Here is a 24862-nt window from a genome sequence, read left to right on the forward strand (position 1 = left end):
AAATAATAATAAGCCTAAAAAAAACACAGAGATCAATGAAACCAAAACATTCTTCTTTGAAAAGATAAACAAAATTGATAAATCTTTAACCAGGCTCATCAAGAGAAAAAGAGACAGCACCCAAATAAATAAAGTCAGAAATGAAAGAGGAGCAGTCACAGTGGACACCACAAAAATACAAAACATTTTAAGAAAATACTATGAGGTATTATACACCAACAAATTGGATAATCTGGGGGAAAATGGATAAATTCCAAGAAGTGTACAATATTCCAAGGCTGAATCAAGAAGAAACAGAAAATCTGAACTGATTGATTACTACTAATAAAATCGAATCAGCAATCAACAAGCTCCCAACAAACAAAAGTCCTGGACCAGATGGCTTCAGAGGTGAATTTTACCAAACATTCAAAAAAACATTTAACACCTACTCTTCTCAAACTATTACAATAAATTCAAGAGATGGGAAGGCCCCCAACCTCATTCTATGAGATCACCATTACCCCGATTCCAAAACAAGACAAAGATATTACAAAAAAAAGAAAACTATAGGCTGTTATCCCTGATAAACATAGATGCAAAAATTCTCAAGAAAATATTAGTAAACTGAATTCAGCAATACATGAAAAAAAAAAACATACACCACAATCAAGTGGGAGTGGGATTTATTCCTGATATACAAAGTTGGTTCAATATCCACAAATCAATTAACATGATACACCATATAAACAAAATAAAAAATAAAAATCATATGATCATATCAATAGACGCAGAAAAAGCATTTGGCAAAATCCAGCATCCATTTAAAATATACATAATATATATGTAACATCATACTCAAAGGGGAAAAGTTAAAGCATTCTTCTTGAGATCAGGAATAAGGCAAGGATGTTCACTTTCACCACTTTTATTCAACATAGTATTGAAAGTCCTAGACATAGCAATCAGACAAGAAAACGAATTAAAAGGCATCCAAATTGAAAAGGAAGAACTAACACTGTCATTATTTGCACATGACGTAATATTATATAGAGAGAGAACATCAAAGATTCCACCAAAAAATGAACAGAACTAATAAATGAATTTAATAAGCAGCAGGATACAAAATTAATATACTGAAATCAGTTGCATTTTATACACCAATAACAAACTATCAGAAAGAGAAATTAAGAAAACAATCCCATTTACAATTGCATCAAAAAATATTAAATACTTAGGAATAAATTTACCCAAGGAAGTAAAAACTTGTACTCAGAAAATTATGACATTGAAGAGAGGAATTAAAGAAGATATAAATAAATAAAAGCATATACCATGCTCATGGACAGAAAGAATTAATATAGTTAAAAACACCCTCCCTACTCACCTGATCTGGCTGCCAATGACTTCTTTCTTTACCTGAAGGGAAAGGAAATATTGAAAGGAAGACCTTTTGATGACATTTAGGACATCAAGTGTAATATGATGACAGCTCTGTTCGCCATTCCAGAAAAAGAGTTCCAAAATTGCTTGAAGGGTGGAGTAGGCTCTGGCATTGGTGCATAGCTTCCCAAGGGGAGAACTTTGAAGGTGACCGTAGTGATATTCAGCAATGAGGTATGGAGCCTTTTTTTTTTTTAGGATAAGTTTGCAAACTTAATTGTCAGATGTATACAATGGAGTATTACTCTGCCATAAAATGAATGAAATCTCACCATTTGCAATAACATGGATGCTAGAGGGTGCTAAGTGAAAAAGTCAGACCGAGAAAGACAAATACCATATGATCTCACTTATATGTGGAATCTAAAGAACAAAATAAACAAACAGAACAAAAACAGACTCATAGTTAGAGATAATAAACCGACAGTTACTAGGTGGGAGGAGGGTTGGGGAATGGGTCAGAAAGGTGAAGGGATTAAGAAATACAAATTATGCCTGAAACTAATATAAAATAATATTGAATGACAACTGTAATTTTAAAAATAGTCACATGGGTATAAAGTACAGCATAGGGAATATAGTTAATAATATTGTAATAACTACTGTGTTTCTCCGAAAATAAGACCTAGCTGGACAATCAGCTGTAACGCATCTTTTGGAGCAAAAATTAATATAAGACTCAGTATTATATTATATTATATTATATTATATTATATTATATTATATTATATTATATTATATTATAGACTCGGTCTTATAGTAAAATAAGACCAGGTTTTACATTAATTTTTGCTCCAAAAGACACATTAGAGCTGATTGTCCGGCTAGGTCTTATTTTCGGGGAAACACAATATGTACAATGTCAGATGGGTAATAGACTTATTGGGTTACTACTTTGTAAGGTGTGTAAATGTCTAATCACTATGTTGTTTTGCACACCTGAAACTAATTTAAAAAATTTTAAAAACGTGCAAATGTTCATGCAGTTTGCAGGTACCTATCTACATAGGAAAACTGCATAGGAAAGTTTACTGTGGGAGTGAATTCACTGTGGTTGTGTGAGGAGGGGAGGGTGGTGACGGGACTTCCATCAGATTCACACGTTATAATTCCTGTAGTGCGTAGGAGGTAGATCAGAGCTCAGGGTATTCATTTTTATTCCTTTCAATGTATTTAAATTTTTGTTTAATTTCATTATTTAATATGATACCTTTTTTCAGAGTCCACATGATACTTTATATTTTTTATGAGCGTATAAGTATAGATAAATGCCTAGAAAATGTTCTAGAAGGATGTGCTTCAAACAGATGGCAGCTGGTTACCTCTGCAGAGATGGCAGAGGGGAATAAGATTGATGGGAGTGGTCAAAAGGGACTTCATTTTGTTTAAGGAAAAGAGATTTCCATGTTATATTTGCAAATAAGATTTCATTTGTTTAAAATGTAAAGCTTAAGCAAACAGGGCGGGGTGGGGGCGGACTGGGAAATCCAGGACTTGAAGGATTTGTGATACTGAGATTTGATGAGTCAGAATGTTGATGGCTCTGCATTTCCACAATTAGAACAGTTGATGACCTGAAAAGCAGGATGGGGGTTCCATTCTGCCCCCGTGGGAAGATGCTCAACCCTTGGCACTCCATGGCTGAGGCTTGGAAGGTCCATGATTTGGGGATCTGTTGACTGTGCTCTAGCCCTTTCCATCCATCCTCTGTGCAAATGCGGTCGTGTTTCTTTCATGCTGGGGACAGATGGGAGCATGTCAAGCTGAAGGTTGCAGTAGCAAAAGGCTCCTTGTGTGAATGTGCCTGTCAGCCTGCAGGCTGGAATTTTCCAGTCAGGAGGTGAGTTCGTGATGTGGAATGTTTCCCCACCCCACTTTGGCAGCTGCTTTCTCCTTCCAGTCTGGGTTGCTTCCAGGGGGCCACAGTGATGAGGTGGGGCCCGGGGGTGAATGCAAGCATTTCCAGTGCTACCCAGAGTGATTGTTGGGGTGAAGAGCTGTGCCAACGCTGATTCCTGCTGTGCCCAGTTCCAGGCCTGCAGAGGTGGGTGGGTGGGTGAGCCTGCAACTACAGCCAGGAAAGGCTGGCTGCCACACCCTTACCACATCAGGTATCTGATTACAGTTGGGAAAATCTCACCATTCAGCCCGGAGTCCTGCAGCACCAATTGCTGACTGTGTGCCCTTGGACCTTCTCATGACCTCGGGCTTCATGCTGGAAAGTGGAGCTAGCAAACCCAACCCTTGGAGATGATGGTGAGGGCTTGGTGTGGTGCAGGTTAGGCCCAGGCACGCCCCCTTGCTGAGCCCCACTCTCACCTCCATCACTTCCTGAAGGGACAAGCCTGAAGGTTCTCAAGTCAGGGCCGGAGTCAGCATCTTAGCTCCACGATTCCTGGAGCCTCCATTATGGTGCACCCTGTGCTGCACACTCAATGTCAGAAATCACAATAGCCAGGTGAGCTGCAAACACTGCCCAGGTGCCTTATCAACACCTACACACTTGGCATTTGTTTCTAAATGCTGGGGTCTGTGCCATTTACCCTGTTTTGAAATAACAGCATAACGTATGAGAAAGATACATGTCAATTTATAAGGAGGAAGTGCCAAAATGCAATAGATGAGCGGATGGATGTCATGGCCCCCCTGGGAGCAAGATAGGAAACCTGGGGAAGGGACCAGACACTGGAGTGGCCTCTGCAATTGGGGGTGGCCCACTTCGCTCTGAACCTCCGTTTTCTCCTCTGGAAAGTAGACTTGATAAAATAATCCCTGCTTTAAGGAGGTCGCGAGGGGAGTTGTTAGGGCCCAGGCTTGGGAGCCGCAGAGATGTGGGTTCAAGCCTTGGCTCTAGCACTGCATAGAGTTGAGACCTCTCTGAATAGAAGTGGTGATTGACCTACTTCATAGGGTGCCTTTGAGGAGTCACTAAACGTTAGACCTAGAACAAAACAAGCTTCATGAAGCCCTCCTGGTTGTAGTTATTTGGGGGTTATTAGTAAAATCCTGTGCAACTCCAGTGAGGAGCCAAGTAGAGTGGGCTCTGTAACATGCTAAGACAACTTACATGGCAGCGTTCTTCTCTGGAGGGAAGTCCATGTTGTAGGAAGTTGGTCATTCCCAGAGTCACTTCAGGAAGGTGAGTCGGGGGGCATTGCGCAGTTCTGACGCCATGCATTGCGGCTACACCGCTGCCTCAGCTCCACCCTGGTTCCATGAGAGAACATGGGTCCCGAGAACAGATCCCACTCCCACCTCTGCCACTTGGTGGTGCCTCTTTGAGCTCCATGTCCTCCACTGTAAAGGAAGGAATGAAACTCAAAGAGGCAGCATCCCTCCTTCCCCTAAATTCAGTGGATCTGAGAATCCAGAGAGAATGGGAAGAAGAAGGGCCCACTGAGCTGCCAACCAGCAGCTGGGGCATGCATCCCCATTCCCTCATGTAATCTTCCCAGTGAGGAAGCTTTGCAAGCACTTAGGAGCCAAGACTCTGGGCCAGACTGCCCTGGTGTAGCCCCACCAGCTGTGTGACCTTGGGCTGGGTGCTAACCTCTGGTTTTAGCTCTCTCCTCTGTAAACTAGGATGAAAATCTTATACCTCACTGAGGTTGTTCTGAGGGTTACAATGCTTGTGAAAATCACACACACACACATGTATCTGAGATAAGTGTGGAATTCCTGATTTATAGAAGAGGAAACAGACTGATCAGCTAAGTGTCAGATAAGAACAGAGAGAGAGAGAGAGAGAGAGAGAGAGAGAGAGAGAGAGATCTGTGTGTGACAGAAAAGTGACTATGGAGGAGGGGATGAATGGGCCTCACTTTCACCTACCAGTGGCTCGCCCCCTTCTACCACACTGCCTCCTAAATGTACTCAAGTACCCTATGCTTATTCTTCCTCTGGACCTTCACACTAGCTCTTGCCCTCTGCCTGAAATGCTCTTCCCTTAGCTCTGCAGTTATTTAGGTCTCAGCCCCCACATGCCCCTTTGGAGACACCTTCCCTGACTGCTCCCTCTAACGTGGATGGCTTCCCTCTACATCAAACCCCCTTCTCCTCCCCTCCCCCTTCTGTTTCATTTTCATCCTGAGCCTTATTACCACCCTTCAAAATTATATGTTTGACTACGTGTTGATCTCCCATTTTGCCCTTAGAATGTAAGCACTCTGAGGGCAGATATGTTGCTCTTTTCACCACTGTATTGCCAGTCCAAAAGCGGTGCCTGATATGTGGGAGGTGCTCTGGGTGTTTGTAGAATGAATGAGTGAGTGACTGAGTGAGTGAATGAATGGGTGCACATCTAGACCAGAAGTTCTCCCACCCCCATAAAACCCTCAGGACATGGCCAGCATAAATGATACCAGCTATGCATCTGTACAGCTCGTGTGTGGTAAGCCCTCCTGGAACTCTGGGACACAGCTATTACAGTCCCATTTGACAGTAGCATCAACCAAGGCTCCAAGAAGAGAAGCAAGCGGTTTGCCCAAGGTCTCACGGTCTCACGGAGGCAGCGCCAGTTTGGGAATTGGTCTGCCTGACTCCAGGGCGTCAACCCTGTGCACTCCACAGCATTTCTCTGTACCAAAGGCAGAGAACCCACCCCGGAAAGCAGCGTCATCTCAGGTTCAGGGGAAGGGGCGCATTTTAGCAACGGATTTCCAGCGCTTGCTAGGAAGGCCTGGCGCGCCCACAGCGCCCTCGCACCCGCGCGGACACTCTCCGCCAGGTGGATGACTTTGCAGCTAAGGAGCCCCTGGGCGGCCGCGCCTGATGCTGCAGTTGCCATGGCGACGGGCGTCTCAACGATTGGTCCGGTGCGGCCACACTACGTAGCTCCTGAGGCGCTGGGGATGGCTACCGCGCGCCCGCTCCTCCTCCGGATGCTGCGAGAGCAAATCCGGCGCAGACGCCCGGAGTCCACCCCTTCTCCTTCCAGCGCCCCGCCACCCCGGATGTGTGGGAGGGGAAAAAACCCAGGTGGTCCCAGGTAGCAGCGAGGCGGACGCCCCCACCCAAGCTGGAGAGTATGGTGGTGGCTCGACGTTCTCGCGGGCTCCTGGAATTGGTGTGAGCCCTGCGTGCTGGGGCCCCTGGGAGCCAGCTGCTTCCACCCCCCTGCTCCCGCCCCACCCTCCTTGGAGGAGTCCACCACCAACACCACCACCACCCCCGGGAATGTGACTCGCCCCTCGATTTAATTTTATTCCCTTCCACTTCTCGCCTGAGCATCTTGCGCCTCCTTTAACCACAGTGAGCCTTCAGCTGGAGAGGGAGAGAGAGAAGGGGGAAGCTGACCCCAGACAGGATGGCTTGCCGAAGACGCTATTTGTGAGTACATATGGCAGGTTTATGCCTGAAACTCTGGAGTTCAGAGGCCAGAGGGGCTCCAGTTGAGCTTGGAGCTGGAGTAAGGGGCCAATGGGGGAGGGGCAGGTTGTCTTGCAGGTGGCTTGCAGAGGGAGCTAGCCATCCCACAGAGATGTCAGCGTTTGTCGCCTGCATCAGAGGTGTTCGTCCGTGTTAACGATGAGAAAGAGGCTGTTAGTTAGCAGGTCTTCACTGGGCTGTGAAATTCCCTATCTCTGAGGGCATTTAACTACCCCCCTCCCCCGCCAAATCCATACACAGGGACCCCAGACCCAATGCTACCATTTTGGCATTGGTAGCATGCCTATTTGAAAAAAAGCCTCTGGTGCCCAACTCCTCCATGACTAGCACTTAAGCTATGCCTGATGGAATGTTGGCAGGAAGGTTGAGGTGGGACAGGATGCTGTGTCCTCCACCAACAGGCCAAGGTCCAGCTCACTGTTGTGAGTAAGGGGCACCAGTGTCCCCCGTGCCACCCAGGTGTTCTATGGGCCAGTGGCAGAGCGCCTGTCTGCTGGACACAATGCCAGTGGCAGACGCTGTCAATGTCTGTAGGGGTTGGTGACATCACAGATTTGATGGGTATTTATGGAAACCGAAGCCTGTGCCTGGTTAAGCCAGGCTTTTCGGGCATCCGGATTAGAATAGCAGCCCCTGCACAGCTCCCTGGGCTATATGCTGTGTTCTTCGGGGGTGAGCAATGTTTGGTCTCTGGCCTTGCAGGAACCCTTTTCTTGCCAAGGCCATAGGGGTTGAGACCAGCTCTAGGTCGCCCCCTGCCCTGGGCAGTTGGCCCACCACCTCGGCCATTCGGGGCTGTTCATGACCTCAGGCCTTGGCAGTTAGAGCAGAGCTGGGCCCTCTTGGGCTGGGCTCAGTTCCCAGGACTAGGAAGAGGAGGCCTGGAGCAACATGTAGGGAGACAAGTGGGGGGCCACTCCAAGTCTTGCAGCCCCCTGTACCATGACAAGGGCCTGTGGAACCCCTAATTAAACAGTAGCCACTACCCTCCATCTGGGGACAGCTGTCTTGCTAATGGAGCGTGAAGGAAAGTAGATAGCTGCATCAGCAGGCCCACGCGGGAGCCTGTGGGTGATGGAGGGGCCTGTGTCTGGTTTGCTGTGATGTTGCTGCTCTTTTAGTGGAAAAGCCCACAGGGAGGTTGGTTTGTGGATGTGAACAGAGTACGTGGAGTTCTCACTCCTTGTGACAAGGCCCTGACTGTTTTTGGAAACAAATATTAAAACCTTACCCAATGTGGCTCTTCTGCCACCACCTCTGGGAATAGGTCCTCCGAAGGCAGCCATCTTCTTCCTGCTATCTTTGCCTGGGCCCTGGAGCCTGATGTCAGAGAAAGTCTCAACTCTCATGGGTTGTCAAACCCTGGGGGAGGGAAGATATCATTAGGGGAAAATGTGACAATCTTCGGTGTGTACCGATGTTCAGTGATCAAATCCTTACAATACCCTTATCTGGGTGGCACTAAGATTCTCATTTTAGAGAAGGGGAAACTGAAGCTCAGCAAAATTCCCCTGGAAACTTGGAGTGTACTATCCTGCGGGTGGGGGTTTTAGCCCAGGCTTGCCACTAAAATCACTTGAGGAGAATTTTTAAAGATATCCATCCCTGGGTCCCACCCCCAAGATTCTGGTTTACGGGCCTGGGGGAGGGCTCAAGCATCAGGATCTTGTTAGTTGTCCATGTGATTTTAATGTGGTTGTTGTTCATGGGCGCAGCTACTTCCCATGGCTGCTCTGCCCAAGAGTGTCAGATCATGATAGTTCTAGGGACATGGCTACCATGCCATACGGCTTTCAGTGCCCTTGCAGCACCAACACAGATCTGCTGGGTGCTCGGTAACGTGCAGCCTAACACATGGCCCCTGGCAGGTTCCCTCCCATGGACTAAACTTTTCTTGCCCACTTGCCTGGGAGAGGGGCTGGGCTGGTGAGGAGGGCAGGCCTATCAGGGGCTCCATACTCCCTGCCTCCCATTCCTGTGGGTCTTTTCACGCTTTTCCAACTTTTAGGCTCCCACAACCTGGCATTGTGGCATCCAGGCCATCCCTCTACGTGCTGCCACCAAACCTATATACACCAGCGATCGCAAAGAGACCAGGGAGGGGGTGACGGGAGAGGAGCAATTGCTCCTATTTTTATAGAAAGATTTTGAGATGTACAGAAGGCCTTGCGTGTGGTTGCACAGGGGCCCTTGTGAGTGAGTGCTTGCTCACCATTCTGTCCTCACCCAGAGCCGGGGTGGGGCCTACCCCAAGCCCAGAGCTTGCCCAGCACCTGGTGATCAGGACTGTAACACGGCCCTGGCCGGGAAGCTGGTATCCCCAGTGTCTAACTGGCACGGCAGCCGGGAAGTGAAGCCAGTGTCAGCATAGCCCACGTCAGGGTCACACTGTTTGGCTTCAGAGCCTTCTCGTGCCTGGTGACCTCACTGGTTCTCAACACCACGGGATGTTACTCATCTCACTTTACTGAGGAAGAAACTGAGGCGCACAGAGGGGTAAGACCTTAATTGGGGTCATGCTGAAGTAGGAGTATTTTCTTGTGCGTCCCTAGATGATGTAGGTGATGTTGGATCTGCCGGCGGTTTCTGGGTGCGGGCCGGGATCATGTCTCGTGAAGCCGAAGAATGGAAACACGGACCAGGAGAGGCAAAAAGTTTTAAAAACAGGATAGTTTATTAGAGGCAGGAGAAGAGGTTGCAGCTCCCGAGCAGGAGGGGGTCCCGAATGGGGGTGCCCGTGACGGAGGCAACAGCTCTTTTATACCTTCCCCTGCCTGCTTGGGGAAAGGGGCTGGAGCCTTCTTATTAAATTTATCTATCAGGTTTGTCCTGCTTGTCCATCCTGAAGGGATTAACAACCAACCCATTCCATCTATCAGATCTGCTCCTTTGTCCGGCCAGAAGGGATTTGAGATTATCTATTAACCTCAAGGCATATTCTCATGTCTCTGTCCTGGAGTGAAGGAGACAATCCAGGGCCTGGAGTTTCAGAATATGGCTGCTTTTTGTTTATTCCACCAGGGCCCCCCCCCTCCCCCCCCCGCCAGTCTACCTAGCTAACATACTAACTATCCTGTCTCAACAGGGCTGCTTCCTGCTATTCACTTGGCAATAATATCCCCCCCCCCCCAGTGTGCCACGTGCCAGAGCTGGGCAGACTTGCTCTGGTGTTCCCATGCCTGGCAGAACCAGGAAGAGCCCTGCCAGCAGGCCCTCCCCACCCCTTTCCTGCCTCTCTGTCTGCAGTTATTCCCCCTCCACCCTCTGGATACCCTGGTGTGGGTCCTAAGGTGATGTTACAGAATCTAGACGCTGTTGTTGAGAGGGAGATGGGTCACCTACAGAGGTGGCATAGTGAATTAAGATAAAGGATGACAATGAAAATCTGAGAAGATCTATTAGTGAAATGAGGGGAAATCATGAGGCCTCCAAGAATCAGTTCCTTAATCAAACTTCCTAACAACCGAGATCATTACTGTACTGACAGCTTAATTAATGGTGTCGTAATTAAGGTCAGCCCCCTTCTAACTGTAGCTACACTTAGCGTGGTAAGCACTGTTTTAACTGGGCATGGCACAGCTGGCTACTTGGTGCTGAAGTTGGGCTACAGGAAATTTGCATTGAGTACGAAATACAGAGCTGTTGGGGTGCGGGCTGAGGCAGAGCAGTCTCCTGCCTCCCTCAAACACTTGCTCATTCATTCACTCACACTGCCTGAAACTTCATGGCACCTTTCTCCATCCCTCCAGGGCTTTGCTCTAACCAACAAATCTAGCTTGCAGATTTCATCCTGACATAGTCTCACCCTTTCTCTGCCCAGCACCCTCCCTGTCTGGCCCACCACTGTGCCCTAAATTGTTGCTCAATTGGTCCATCTTAGGCACTAGAATGTCAGCCGTACCAGGGCAGAAGGGCTAACAGTGTGTTAGCTGTTGCTGTCTCTAGCACATAGCAAAGCACTGGGCATATGGTAATTGCTCAGTAAAATCTTGTTGAATGAATGAATTATGCATCCTGTGCTGGGCATTGCTCTAAGCAGTAAGGCCCTAAGCAGAGCTGAGTAAGAAATCGTTTCTGACTTCTGGGAGCCTGCAGGCCAGTGGGGGAGACAGACGTGAACAGACAGTGTCAATGCCAAGTGCCAAGGGCCAGGACAGAAAGAGAACCAAGACTGGGAGGGTCACCACAGACTATAGCATGCATGTACATAAAAGGTCATGGCGGGAAGAGCACTCCAGGTGTGCAAATGTCAGGCCTCAGATCCAAGTGCTTTGCAAGCATTAGTTTATTTGACCTTCATAGTGACTCTGGAAGGTGGAGCTGTTAATGATCCCCATTGTTTAGATGATGCAACTGAGTCGCTGAATAACTTGCCACCAGGCAACACCCAGTGAGGGGTAAAGGCTGGACTTGAACTCAGCCACTCCAGCCCCAAGCCCAGCTGTAATGCTGCAATACTGAAGGCTTTTGCTGAAAGTAATTGTGTCTGGCCTGAGCCCAAATGTGAGGGAAGTAAGAGATGGGACTGGAGGGGTGAACACGACCCAAGGCAGGGGCCTTCTGGACTGCTAGGAGGAAGTTCTCCCTGAGGGCAGTGGGCGATGGGGAGCCATGGACGGTTGTGAGTGGGGATGGGAACCATGGAGGCTTCTAGGTAGGGTGGGAGCCACAGAGGGTTCTTAGTAGGGTGGAATCACACAGTATTTGTCCTGTGTGACTGGCTTATTTCACTCAAGCATAATGTCCTAAGGTTCACCCATGTCGTAGCGTGTGTCAGCATTTACTTCCTTTTCAAGGCTGAGTAATAGTCCATTGTGCGGATGGACCACATGTTGCCCATCCATTAACCTGCCCGTGGACACTGGGTTACCTTCACCTCTTGGCTGTTGTGAATCACGCTGTGAACATGGGTGTGCAAGTATTTCTTTGAGACCCTGCTTTCAATTCATTTGGATGTCTACCCAGAAGTGGGATTGTTGGATCATATGGTAATTCTATATTTACTTTTGTGAGGAACCTCCCTACTGTTTTCCACAGCAGCTGTACCACTTTACATTCCCACCATCAGAGCACAAGGGTTTCTATTTCTCCACATCCTCACCAACAATGGCCGTTTTGTGGTTTGGATGTTTTTTATAATAACATTCCTCATGGTGTGACGTGGCATCTCATGTCATTTACCTTTCCCTGAACAAAGGCAGGTGTGAATGACACCATTCAGCCTCCCCCATGTCTGATGGACCACTAGTCCCTGAGGACCCCTGGTGTTGGCTCTGCAGCAGTGGGCACCCGACAATGCCTTTGTCGGAGTTCCTATCCCAGGGCAGGGGGAGGGAGAAAGGGGAGCTCTGGACCCCCCCACCCAGAACGCAGTCCTCCGGGGCACAAGTAACCCAGGAAGTTCGGTCCTTTGGGGTCCTTAGCATGCAGCAGATGCTCAGAGAAATTCAATCACACAAGTGACACCTGCTTCCATCTTTTTTTGTTGTTCTTTATTTATTCATATATTTGAGAGATAATTTATCCACATGGTATAAAAATGTCTGTGTGCAGTGCAAAGTTGCCTCCCTCCCTCCCTGTCCCACTCCGTGCCACTGCCCAAAGGCCACTGCTGTGTGCAGTGTCTGCGGTCCCTCTGGAGTGGCCCTGCACATTCACATGTGTGCCTTATAATGGAAGCGCCTGCACCACCCAGCCACTTAGGTACACAGGCATGTCTGTCCCGTCACTGCTTTACCGTTCTGGATTTGAGCCAATGAGAATCTCAGTCTGAGGGACTTGGTGACCAGCTGGCCTTGAAGGAGGGGACATTGTCCCTCTGATGGGAAGCCATAACCCATTGCTTGCAATGGGGTCTCCAGAAAGGAAGCAAAGCCATGGTAGGAGAGGGGAGCCCGTCAGGGCTGGTCCTGGAGTGTCCCAAGAATAAGGTTCCACCAGGCCTCCCAGAGGCCTGTTTTTTGCAGCCTCGCCATTGTCACCTTGGCTGACTCTCTGTCCACATCAATTCTGTTGAGCACGTTTATTAGCGCCTTCTGGGCACTGGTCCTGTGCTGGAGCCTGGGGAACAGTGGCCGCTGCCCATGGGGACACAGACACAGGTGGAGCTGCCAGTTGGGGAGCAAGGGGTGTGTGCTGAGGGCTTTCAGCAGGGCCACCCTGTCTCCTCTGGGGCCAGTGGATATGTGAGCAGACATTCTGGGCTGGGGGGTGTCAAGCAGAGGTTTCTGACTGGCAAGGGCCAGGGGCGCTAACACCTTGCATTGTGGGACACAGGCCTGATGCCAGGACATGCGAATGTCTTGCTAGATACTCATAGGAGTGAAAATCCATGTGTAGTTATCTGAGCCTGGGATCTCACTCCTTTCCTATGATTTTAATACACACTGAGTTTTCCAGGAATGTACCAGCTCTTCTTACAGTCGAGGGAAGGTCAGACTGACACATTCAGAGCTCTGCCAAGAGCCATCACCATTCAAAGCCTCCTGTCATGGAGGGCAAGATGTAACCATCGGGGAAAATGGGGTAGACAGACCTGTATAGACGGGTCTCTTTATTACTTTTAACAACTACAAGCGAATCTACAGTTATCTCAAAATAAAAATTTAATTAAGAAAGCTGGAAGCAGGTGTTATGTACAGAACAACATAATAGGCTAGACCTCTGGTGACTGGGACAGGAAGGCCAGGGATCCTGACCCCCAGTCTCAGTCCTTCCGTAGGAGGCCTCTGCGGGCACAAGCCTCCACTGTCCTCCCCTCCCTGACCTGTTGTCCCTAAGGCTGAACCCCACCGGGGGCACTGGGACCAGCTTCCTTCTATAAGAAAGCCAGCATCAGCCCCTTTTGCTGCCAGCTGGGGCCTGGTTGGCCCCCAGTGATGAGTTTCAGACGCTGCAGCAGCGTCTCGTCCGTTCCCCAGAGCTCTCGCCAGAGCCAGGGCCCAACCCACCCAGGACCCCTCTGCTGGGCCTGCCTGTCGCCCTGTGCCTCCTGACTGTCCGCTCCCTGCCCCCAGCCTCTGCCCAGAGCTGCACTCAGCTCGTTCTGCCCGGCCCTCCAGCCCCCATTCTCTGCCTCTCGCCCAGCTATAAACTGAACATTCCTTCAAATGCCATGTGAAGACAAAAATGAAAAACAGCCAACTAAAACTAGAAGGGTAAGGGTAGCAAGTATATCTGATGAGTCTGTCATCCTGCAAATTGACTATTCAGTGAGTTGGCCTTTGGCAAATTGGCTCATCACAGATTGCAGGAGATCCGGGACAGGCCGGTGGGGCAGGGCAGGGGTCAAGGCCAGCAGGAGATCCATCCGGAATAGGCTGGTGGGGCGGGACAGGGGTCAATGCCAGCCTGGGGGCTGTGTCAGCTCAGGTCTCAGGGCCAGACTCACTGGACAGAGCCAGCTGAAGGGTGCTGACATTCCCTTCTCTGTTTATCCAATTCCTGAGAATGAGCTGGGGACACCAGGGCTCTAAGAAACTGGACCTGGAAATATCCCGAGTCTCCCCCATCTCCAGTCATGTTTGATGATTTGTGTTGTTTTTTAACATTAGTTTCAGGCGTACAAAACAACATAATGATTAGACACTTACACCCCTCGCAAAGTGATAACCTCTTCTCCCAAGTCTACTACCCCTCTCACATTGTATACAGCTGTTACAGTTCCATCGACTATATTCCCTATGCTGTACTCCATATCCTGTGAATACATATGTACAATCATTTTAAGAAAGGAAAACTGTGTTAAAATTGTAATACTATATACCAATAACAAAAGATGAATACAAGTCACGTTTGACTTCTGCAATTACAAGAGGGGCTCAAAGTGGTTCCATCAGCGTCCAGACACTTCTGATTACAGAGAACTACTGCTTGAGCAACGCTGACCAGTGTCCACTTGGATACATTTTTTTGCACCCCCAATGTAGACATATGTATATTTATAATTACATATATGTATAATTTAAATATATATTTAATTATAGTTGACATTATGATTCTACTTCAGCTTCAGGTGTACAGTGCAGTGGTCAGGCAACTACGCAATCTATGAAGTGACCCCCCACCACGATATATCCAGTATTTATCTGGCACCTTACATGATCTTTGCAACATTTTTTATTATATCCCCCATACTGTATTTCACATCCCCATGACTATTTTGTGACTATCAATTTGTAATTTCTAATCCTGTCACCTTCTCCCTCATCCCCCAACCATCACTTTGTTCTCTGTATCTATGAGTCTATTTCTGTTTTGTTCACTCATTTATTCTGTTCTTTAGATTCCACATATAAGTGAGATCATATGGTGTTTGTCTCTCAGTCTGACTTATTTCAATGAGCATAATATTCTCTAGGTCCATCCATGTTATTGCAAATGGTAAGATTTCATTCTTTTGTCTGGTAGGGTACAAATGTGCCTCCATTGCATAAATGTATCACAATTTCTTTATCCGATTGTCTATTGATGGGCATTTCAGTTGTTTCCATATCTTGGCAATAAACAAACACAAGGGTGCATATATTTTTTTCTTATTAGTGTTTTGGATTTCTTTGGATAGATATCTAGGAGTGGAATTGCTGGGTCATAAGGTCGTTCTATTTTTAATTTTTTTAGGAACCTTCTACTGCTTTCCATAGTGGCTACACCAGTTTACAATCCCACTTACACTACATGAGGGCTCCCTTTTCTCCACAGCCTCGCCAACACTTGATTGTTGATTTTTTGATGACAGCCATTCTGACTAGAGTGAGGAGGTATCTCATTGTGGTTTTTATTTGCATTTCTCTGATGATTAGTCATGTTGAGCATCTTTTTCATGTGTCTGTTTGCCATTTGTATGTCATCTTTGGAGAAATGTCTCTTCAGGTCCTCTGCCCATTTTTTAATTGGGTTTTTTGTTTTTTTTTTGGTGTTGAGTTGTAGAGTTATTTTATACGTTTTGGATATTAACCCCTTATCAGATGTACCATTGGCAAATATCTTCTCCCATTCAGTAGGTTGTCTTTTTGTTTGTCGATGGTTTCCTTTGCTGTGAAAAAACTTTTTAGTTTGATGTAGTCCCAATTATTTACTTTTCCTTTTGCTTCCCTTGACCGAGGGAATATATCAGTAAAAATATTACTAAGGGTAATGTCTGCAAATTTACTTCCTGTATTTTCTTCTAGGAGTTTTATGGTTTCTGATCTTACATTTAAGTCTTTAATTAATTTTGAATTTATTGTTGTATATGGCGTAAGGAGGTGGTCCAGTTTCATTTTTTTGCATGTGTCTGTCCAGGTTTCCCAGCACCATTTATTGAATAGAGTATTTTTACACCAATGTAAGTTCTTGCTTCCTTTGTCTTGGATTAAATGACCATATAGGCCATATGGATTTATTTCTGGGTTCTCTATTCTGTTCCATTGATCTATGTGTCTGTTTTTATGCCAACACTATACTGTTTTGATTACTATAGCCTTGTAGTATAATTTGACGTTGGGCAGTGGGTGCGCCCACATGGATTTCACGAGACCAATGTGTTCCCAGACTTGCCTTTTGGGGGAGGGTTTGACCCTGAAAAAATGGCGCCATCGCATAAGCCAAATGTGTGTCAGGTTCCACACAGGGAAAACAATGACTCTCCTCCCTCCAGTTCCTACATCAAAGGCACTCAGTTCAGTCCTTTCTTGCATGACCCTGAGCCTCCCAAGCTGCCACTCCCTCTGCCAGAGACCAGGCGGGTGGGTGCCTGTCAGCGAGCGAGTTCATGTGCTGGCTCTACAAGTGGGAGTCTGGGTTTCCAGCCACCTTGTGCCCCACCAGGAAGGGCAGACAGAGTTCTTGCTGATTTTTACTGCCAGATGCCATGGGAACTCCTTTTCCCAGCATAGGACCCCCAGACTGGGGAGCCCGACGTGGGGCTGAGGGGCCCCCTCCCTCTTCAGGGGGACCCTCACCACCGAGGCTTCCCTCTGGCGTTCGCCCTCTCCCTGTGGGTTTAGGGACAGCCTGTATCATGTCTCCACCACTCCTACCAGTCTTGACATGGCCTGTTCTTTATATCTTTAGCTATCGTGGTTCTGTTCAGCTAGACTTCAGATGAATCGTGAGCTTGCTTGTTCTATAATTTAGTTGTAATTTTGGTGTAATCCTGGGATGCAGTAAACATAGCGTTTACCTAATCTGTCATCTTCCCCAAGTTTCAACGCTCAATCTTATTGGACCCTGGTGTACTGGTCTGCCCTCAGATGGACGAAGTTCCTATTTATGAAAGGGTTCCATCAGAGTGGCCCCCAAAGCTCTGCAGGCGGCTGGTTGGAGCGTGGCCAATTGCAAGTTATTTTATTGGCTTCTTTGGCCTCATTCCTCCATTAAAACAGTCCTCAGCATCGGTTGGGAATGGTTAATAAGGGACGTTTCGCATTTTTAATGACCACAAATCTCCCTGGAATTTGTAGCCCGAATGTCACAGCACCTGCTGGCCCCAAGATAACATGGAGCATTTTCCTACATTTGTTCTTCATTATCAAATAAGAGAGCGGCACTGGCTTCACCTTCCTGTATTTTCACCTAGACCAGGAGGGATGGCTGTAGATACCTTCTGAGTCCCTCAGATCCCCCATTTTTGGGCTTCAGTCCCTGACCACCTCTAGGGCTGCTGAGTGATTGGGGTACCGTGGAGGAGCCCCCTGGGAGGCTGGGCCCAGAAGAGGTGGAGGCCAAGGTCCTGGGGTAATCAGGGTCTTTTCCAGTCCTTCCCCTGTTTCAGGGCCCAGCCGCCCTGCAAGAAGCTGCCCAGGTGGAACCCCTTATCTGCCATCTGGTGGTGGTTTGACTTGAGGCTGATGACTTAACCCCAGATTCCTTTTCCCTAAAATGGGGCCAATAATTTCAACTTCGCAGGGGGGCCGTGAGGTAACAAAGCACATGGGGGATCTGTAACCTGTAAATATTGTTCTCGTCTCTTCCTCCCTGGATTCTCACTGCACGGGGATAGGCTTGGGGATGTGATGGGACTGAAGAAACAGGGACAAATGAGAAGGGGAAGAAGCCACCTGCGGCTGAGGGTGTATTAATCAGAAGTGTTTGGGTTGTGAAGGACAGAAACTCCAGTCAGAGGGGTTTTAATGGTAGCTGTCAGTGAACGGCCCAGCGGTTGGGCTTCAGTACGGCTGGATCAGGGGACCTGACACCCTCACCACCATCTCCTGTTTGCCTTACCCCCGGCCATGTCCCTATGTGGGGCTCTGGCCTCCTGAGAACCCTCACATCCCGCAGGTCAGCCCTGGGGTTCATGCCATTCCTGAAACCATCTCCATGGCCCATTGGTCAGCCTCTGTCACTTGGGCACCCCTGGAACTCGGAAGATGGCATCAGCCTTATTTGAACCACTGCACTGGGAATTTAGGAGGGGCTTCCGATGTGTGTGTTTGTTGGAGAGGGGTGGTACACTGAGGCAGGAGACAGCCCACTGCGAATGCTTGGAGTTAGAGGGCAGCCTCAGCTCAGTCATAGGCAGTGCCGGTGGCTTCCCTCTAGGCCAGCCCTTGGCCGGGCAGCTGGCCCCTGGCCCCAGCACAGAGCCTGCAAATATTGACTGACTTTGAGTGGCAGGGGCTTTGCTGTGTAGCCACAAGGAAAGGGGTTACCGCTGATTGTGTCTGGGTAACTCCATAGGACCCCTGACGCTCGAATCCAGCAGCCTACCCCCCACCCAGGCTGCCATAACTCCCAATTTCTTTACCAACTGGGACCTATAAACAAGAACCCTTCTCCTTGCTATTTCATCTTTCCTCTTTTCCCAGTGGTATATATTGAAGAGAAAAAAGTTGCCTGGAGCAAAGTGTGTTACCTAAGAAATTCATCATCTATTTCAGATTGACCGCACATCCTTCTTCCCAGCACCTCAGGGAGGGGAAATCCTTCCAGGCTGTGCTGAGCCACCCTGGGGAGGAGAAGTGGGGAGAGGTGGAGACAGGATTGTGGGCAAGCACGTCTGTGCTGCTGGCTGCACCTGCTATGTCCCCATCTGTAAAATGGGCTATTCCCAGCCCCTGAGACGAAGTGGAGGACACAGAGATGACCGAAGGCAGCGTATGCCGTGTTCAAGTGAAAGTAATTTCTCAGCAAGGACAGGGTTTCTGGGATCCTACAGCTGGAACAAACAGCACCCTCACACTTGTCCACTGTACTTCCCAGTTTACAGAGCACCCCTTAGGCAGAGCAGGGCTCAGAGACCCGTATGTAGAAGAGGAGACAGGCTCTGGGAGACAGGGAGCTCCTCTCAAGGGCACCCTGGGCTGAAGTAGGATTCAGACCCCGTGGTCTGGGTTTGGGACTGTGTTCTGGGCTCCGTGATGTGTTCCCTTTGAGTGCTCTTCCTCCTGTTCTCAGGGCTGCCCCCTCCTCCTGGAATCTAGGGGCGAGGCATCTGCCAATCCAGGGCCACGTGCAGTAGCCCTCCCTCCCAGCAGCCTTCTTGAGTCTGGCTGAGCTGTGGCTTTACCTCTTTCCTGTCCTTATCCTTTCCTGTCCTTTCATGTCTTTAGCCATGCCCTCAAGACTGATCATCAGGCCTGAGACCGGTGTCCTTGCCAGGGAGCCCCAGGTCCAGGCAGAACTGAGCCCCCGAGAAGGTGGGGCCCTTCCCAAGGCTTCCCATCAGTGAAAAGCCAGGCCATGGAGTCAGGCTGGGCGATGGCAGGCCTGCTTACCCCCTGTCCAGGGCCACGTCTATCTCACTGGCATTCACACACAGCAGGGTATATGGTCTCTGGGCAAGGGCCTGGACCCTCCTTCTAGCCACAGCCCCTCCTTACATGTTCGATATGTCCAGCGGGTACCTCCCTCCCAGCCTTTGCCCCTGCAGTCCTAGCTTTCCCACCAGACTGTTACCAGCCTGCACCCTCACTGTGCACCACTGTGTGCCCAGGCCTGGAGTAGTGCATGGAGACAGTAGCTGCTCTACAACTATCTCTGAGTCACCTGAGGGCCAGAGACCCTGGGTGCTACACAGAAGAAGTGGCACCTGAGCCAGGCCTTGGTGACAGTCCAGACACACAGCAGCCCTCAGTATCTGTTGGGTGGGTGAGGGATGTCCAGTGTTGTCTCCTTCAGCTTGAAGTGTGTTTTCCATCTCTTCCTTTCATCCAGAGAGCACCCTGCGCCAGCCCAGGCCAGGTGGGGGCCTGATGGTAAAAGCCGGAGGCGGTCTTGTGGGGAGGCTACAGCAGCTGACGGAGCAGAATGACTGGGGTGCCACTGAGGGGCGGCCTCAGGATAGGGGCCAGTGGTGGCAAGGAAGGCATTGAAAGCATTGCAGACCCTGGTCCCCAAGGGTGTGGCTTGAAGGTCTGGATGGGTGGCAGTGCCTCCACTGAGAAGGCCCCCCACTGTGCGGGCTGCTGGTGCAGGGAGATGCCTATGGGACAGCCAGGAAGGAGCAGGGCAGCATCTAGCTTGGTATTCTGTTGGGGTGGGGGGAAGTGAGAGCCTGGGACGGACTCCCACTCTTATGCTCAGTGAGCATGCTACCCCTCCATCCCTCCACTTGGCCCTGCACCCCAAGGCTCAGCCCTGCCCAGCTAGCCAAGGGCAGACTGTCCGTGATGCTACTGCAGCCTCTGCCTGCCCATGGGGCTAGGACACCAAAGGCCTCCTGCCAGAGCTGCAGCCATCTGCTGAGAGAATGCTCCATGTCCCAAGTGGAGGCCAGATGTGTAGGGAATGGAGCATATTGTGACAGCATCTTGCTGTCCCTGAAGTAGAAGCCCCCACACTATAGCCTTCAGGCTGAGCTTCTTTCCTCTATAGCTCCTTCCTCTCATGAATGGAGCAGGAGGATTAAGGCTCCCCATTAATCCAGAGACCACCACACCCCCAGATCTAAGGGTAGGGGATCCCCAAGAGCTTTGCCTCCCCCTCTAAGGCTTCAGGCCCGACTGCAGCCCTCAATGGGAAGAACTGTGGTCTTCCCATTAGCTTTGCAAATCCGGTCCCCCTTCCTTTCCCTCTTACCCGACCACTCCCCAATCCAGTCTGGCCTGCACTCAAGGACAATGCACAGGGACCGTCACTTGGCTGTGACTGGGCACAAGCCCTTTCTGCTCTCTGAGCCAGCTCACTCTTCTGCAAGGTGGGGGTGATGTCAGTACCTGCCCCAGGATGTATGGAAGGACAGAAGCCACATGCCTGCAACCCGCACACAGTGTTTTTACCTTTCTTCTAACAAAACTGAATCAATACACCCAGTGTGAAAGAAGGGGTGGCAAATCTAAATTAAAGAACTTGTTAACTAAATCTAAGCTCTTCCCCAAAGAGTCCCAAACAAGATAAACCCAAACAGGCCCACAACAAGATACATCATAATTAAAATGCCAAAAGTTAAACACAGAGAACCTTAAAAGTAGCAAGAGAAAAGCAGTTAGTTACCTACAAGGGAGCTCCCATAAGACTATCAGCTGATTTCTCAACACAAACTTTGCAGGCCAGATGGGATTGGCAGGAAATATTCAAAGTGATGAAAGGCAAGGTCCTACAACCAAGATTACTCTACCCAGCAAAGCTGTCATTTATAATCAAATGAGAGATAAAGAGCTTCCCAGACAAGAAAAGGCTAAAGAAGTTCATCACCAGTATTACAAGGAATGTTAAAGGGTCTTTCTTAAGTAGAAAAGATCAAAATATGAATAAGAAAATACAGGAAAGAAAACAAATCTCACTGACAAAGGCAAATACTTAAAAAAAAAAAAAAAGCAATGGATCCACCGATTATAAAGCTAGTACAAAGGTTAAAAGACACAAGTAGGAAGAGCATGTGTAATTTCAATAATAAATTAAGGGATACACATACAAAAGAAGTAAAAAAGAATGGCAAATAACATAAATATGGAGGAGGTAAGTAAAACTTGTAGTGATTTTAGAATGTGTTTGAACTTAGCAGCCATCAGCTTAGAACAGACTGCTATAAACATAGCTTGGTATATACTCATATGAAGCAGATGGTAACCACAAACCAAAAATCTGTAAGAGATAGACAAGAAATAAAGAGAAAGGAATCAAAACATAACACTAGAAAGTCATCAACATACAAGGGCAGAGAGCAAGAGAATAAAAATAGAACAGAGAAGAAGTACAAATGCAATCAGAAGCAGTTAATAAAATGAAAATAACCACATACCTATTAATAATTACTTTAAATGTAAATAGACTAAATGCTCCAACCTATCTGAGAAATTAAGATCCCACTTGCAAGTACATCAGAAAGAATAAAACACTTAGGAATAAATTTAACCAAGGAGGTAAAAGACCTGTACTCGGAAAACTATAAGATATTGAAGAGAGAAATTGAAGAAGCCACAAATAAATGGAAGCATATACCATGCTCATGGATAGGAAGAATTAATATAGTTAAAATATACACTCTATCCAAAGCAATGTACAGATTAGGTGCAATCCTTATCAAAATACCAATGGCATTTTTCACAGAACTAGAACAAATAATCCTAAAATTCACATGGAACCACAAAAGACCCTGAACAGCCGCAGCAATCCTGAGAAATAAGAACAAAGCGGGAGGTTTCACTTTACCTAATATCAAACTATACTACAAGGCTATAGTAATTAAAACAGCATGGTACTGGCATAAAAGCAGACACATAGATTAATGGAACAGAATAGAGAGCTCAGAAGTAAACCCACACCTACATGGTCAATTAATCTATGACAAAGGAGGCAAGAATATACAATGGAATAGACAGTCTTTTCAATAAATGTTGTGGGAAAACTGGACAGATACTGTGTTTCCCCAAAAATGAGACCTAACTGGACAATCAGCTCTAATGCATCTTTTGGAGCAAAAATTAATATAAGACTGGGTATTATATTATACCAGGTCTTATATCAGATTGGGTCTTATAGCAAAATAATACTGGGTCTTATATTAATTTTTGCTCCAAAAGACGCATTAGAGCTGACTGTCCAGCTAGGTCTTATTTTCAGGGAAACACTGTACATGCAAAACAATGAAACGAGACCATTTTTTAACACTCTTTTGAATAAACTTAAAATGCATTAAAGACTTATATGTAAGACCTGAAACCATAAAACTCCTAGAAGAAAACATAGGCAGTAAGCTCTCTGACATTGTTCTTAGTAATATTTTTTGAATATGTCTCCTTGGATAAGGAAAAAAAAAGAAATGGGACTACATCAAGATAAAAAGCTTTAAAATATATAAGGGGGGCGGCTGGATGGCTCAGTTGGTTAGAGCGCGAGCTCTGAACAACAGGGTTGCTGGTTCAATTCCCACACGGGCCAGTGGGCTGCGCCCTCCATAACTAGGTTGAAGACAATGAGCTGCCCCTGAGCTTTCGGAGGGGTGGTCAGATGGCTCAGTTAGTTTAGAGTGTGAGCTCTTAACAACAAGGTTGCTGGTTCAATTCCCGCATGGGATGGTGGGCTGCTTCCCCACAACAACTAAAGATTGAAAACAGCGACTGGACTTGGAGCTGAGCTGTGCCCTCCACAACTAGGTTGAAGGACAATGGCTTGGAGCTCATGGGCCTTGGAGAAACACACTGTTCCCCAATAAAAATAAATAAATAAATAAATAAATAAATAAATAAATAAATAAATAAAACCAAATAAATAAAATAAAATAGATAAGGAATTCATACAACTTAACACCAAAAAAATAAATAACCCAATTAAAAAATGGGCAGAGGACCTGGATAGACATTTCTCCAAAGAGGACATACAAATGGCCAACAGACATATGAAAAGATGCTCAACATCACTAACCATCAGAGAAATGCAAATAAAAACCTCAGTGAGATACCACCTCCAGTCAGAATGGCCATTATCAATAAATCAAATAACAAGTGTTGGAATAAATCAAATAACAAGTGTTAGGATGTGGAGAAAAGGGAACCCTTGTGCACTGTTGATGGAATTGCAAATTCCACAGTGCAACCACTGTAGAAAACAGCATGGAAGTTTCCAAAAAAATTAAAAATAGAACTACCTTATGACCCAGCAGCTCCACTCCTGGGTATTTATCCAAAGAAATCCAAAATTCTAATTTGAAAAGATATGTGCACCCTCACCTGAGAGTAAAGCACAGGTATAGTGGCCACTGTAATGAGAAGGTACATGAGACTGAAGAGCAAGACAGGCAACTCTACATGATATAACAGAATTTATTATAGGGTAAGTCACAGGAAGAACGTCAGAGCAGATGGCAGTCCACAGTCTGCACAGTTATTCTCTGCTACCAGACAGTAGTTACAGTAAATGTTTTATAGTATAGCTAGGGTGCTAATGATTGACAAGACAAAGGGCCACAAATGCAGTACGTGCCTGGAACCATACCTACTGGTAGTCTGATGATGGATAATTGCTTACAGTTGGCACCCACACCAGTTTGATATTTATCTCAGTTGTCATGCCATTCTGGCCATTACTGACAAGAATCTTTATAGGTACACTGTGTAAGTTTGAATAATATAAATAATCATTAACTGTATCTATGAGAATAGTTAGGTTACTAAAGAAATCACAGCATGAAAAACTTGAACCAAAAGTATCAGGTGCACAAAGATAGATAGAGTCAGTCTTATTCACATCAACATCTATGCATACTCCTATGTTCATTGCATTATTTACAATAACCGAAATAAGTGTCCACTGATAGATGAATGGATAAAGAAGAGATGGTACATATATACGATGGAATGTTACTCAGCCATAAAAAAGAATGAAATTTTACCATTTGCGACAACATGGGTGGCTATAGAGGGTACTATGATGAGTGAAATAAGACAGAGAAAGACAATTACCATATTTCACTTTTATGTGGAATCTAAGAAAACAAAATAAGTGAACAAAACAAACTCATAGATACAGTGGACATATTGATGGCTGCCAGATGGAAGGGGGTTGGGGGGTAGGGTGAAAATGGGGAAGGGAATAAGAAGTACAAATTGCCAGTTATAAAAATAGTCATGTTACTCTCTCAAGATCCATCCATGTTGTCACAAATGTTCCTATATCATCTTTTCTTACCCAT

General features: G+C 47.1%; 1 protein-coding gene across 10 annotated transcripts in view; it reads left to right on the forward strand.

The window, feature by feature from the left end:
* IQSEC1 (IQ motif and Sec7 domain ArfGEF 1) overlaps positions 1 to 24862 on the forward strand; it is a 486955-nt gene that overhangs the window by 292628 nt on the left and 169465 nt on the right. The window contains exon 1 of one of the 10 annotated variants that reach the window (XM_074334193.2): positions 6317 to 6750. The exons of the other annotated variants lie outside the window; for them this stretch is intronic. Within the exon in view, the coding sequence (XP_074190294.1) occupies positions 6728 to 6750 (23 nt within the window). The 5' untranslated portion in view covers positions 6317 to 6727. Of the gene's footprint in view, positions 1 to 6316; positions 6751 to 24862 lie in introns of those variants that run through there. 10 annotated transcript variants of the gene reach the window in all.

This window comes from Rhinolophus sinicus, chromosome 17, assembly GCF_057876585.1.
Source record: "Rhinolophus sinicus isolate RSI-liver-muscle chromosome 17, RSI-T2T, whole genome shotgun sequence".
NCBI lineage: Eukaryota > Metazoa > Chordata > Mammalia > Chiroptera > Rhinolophidae > Rhinolophus > Rhinolophus sinicus.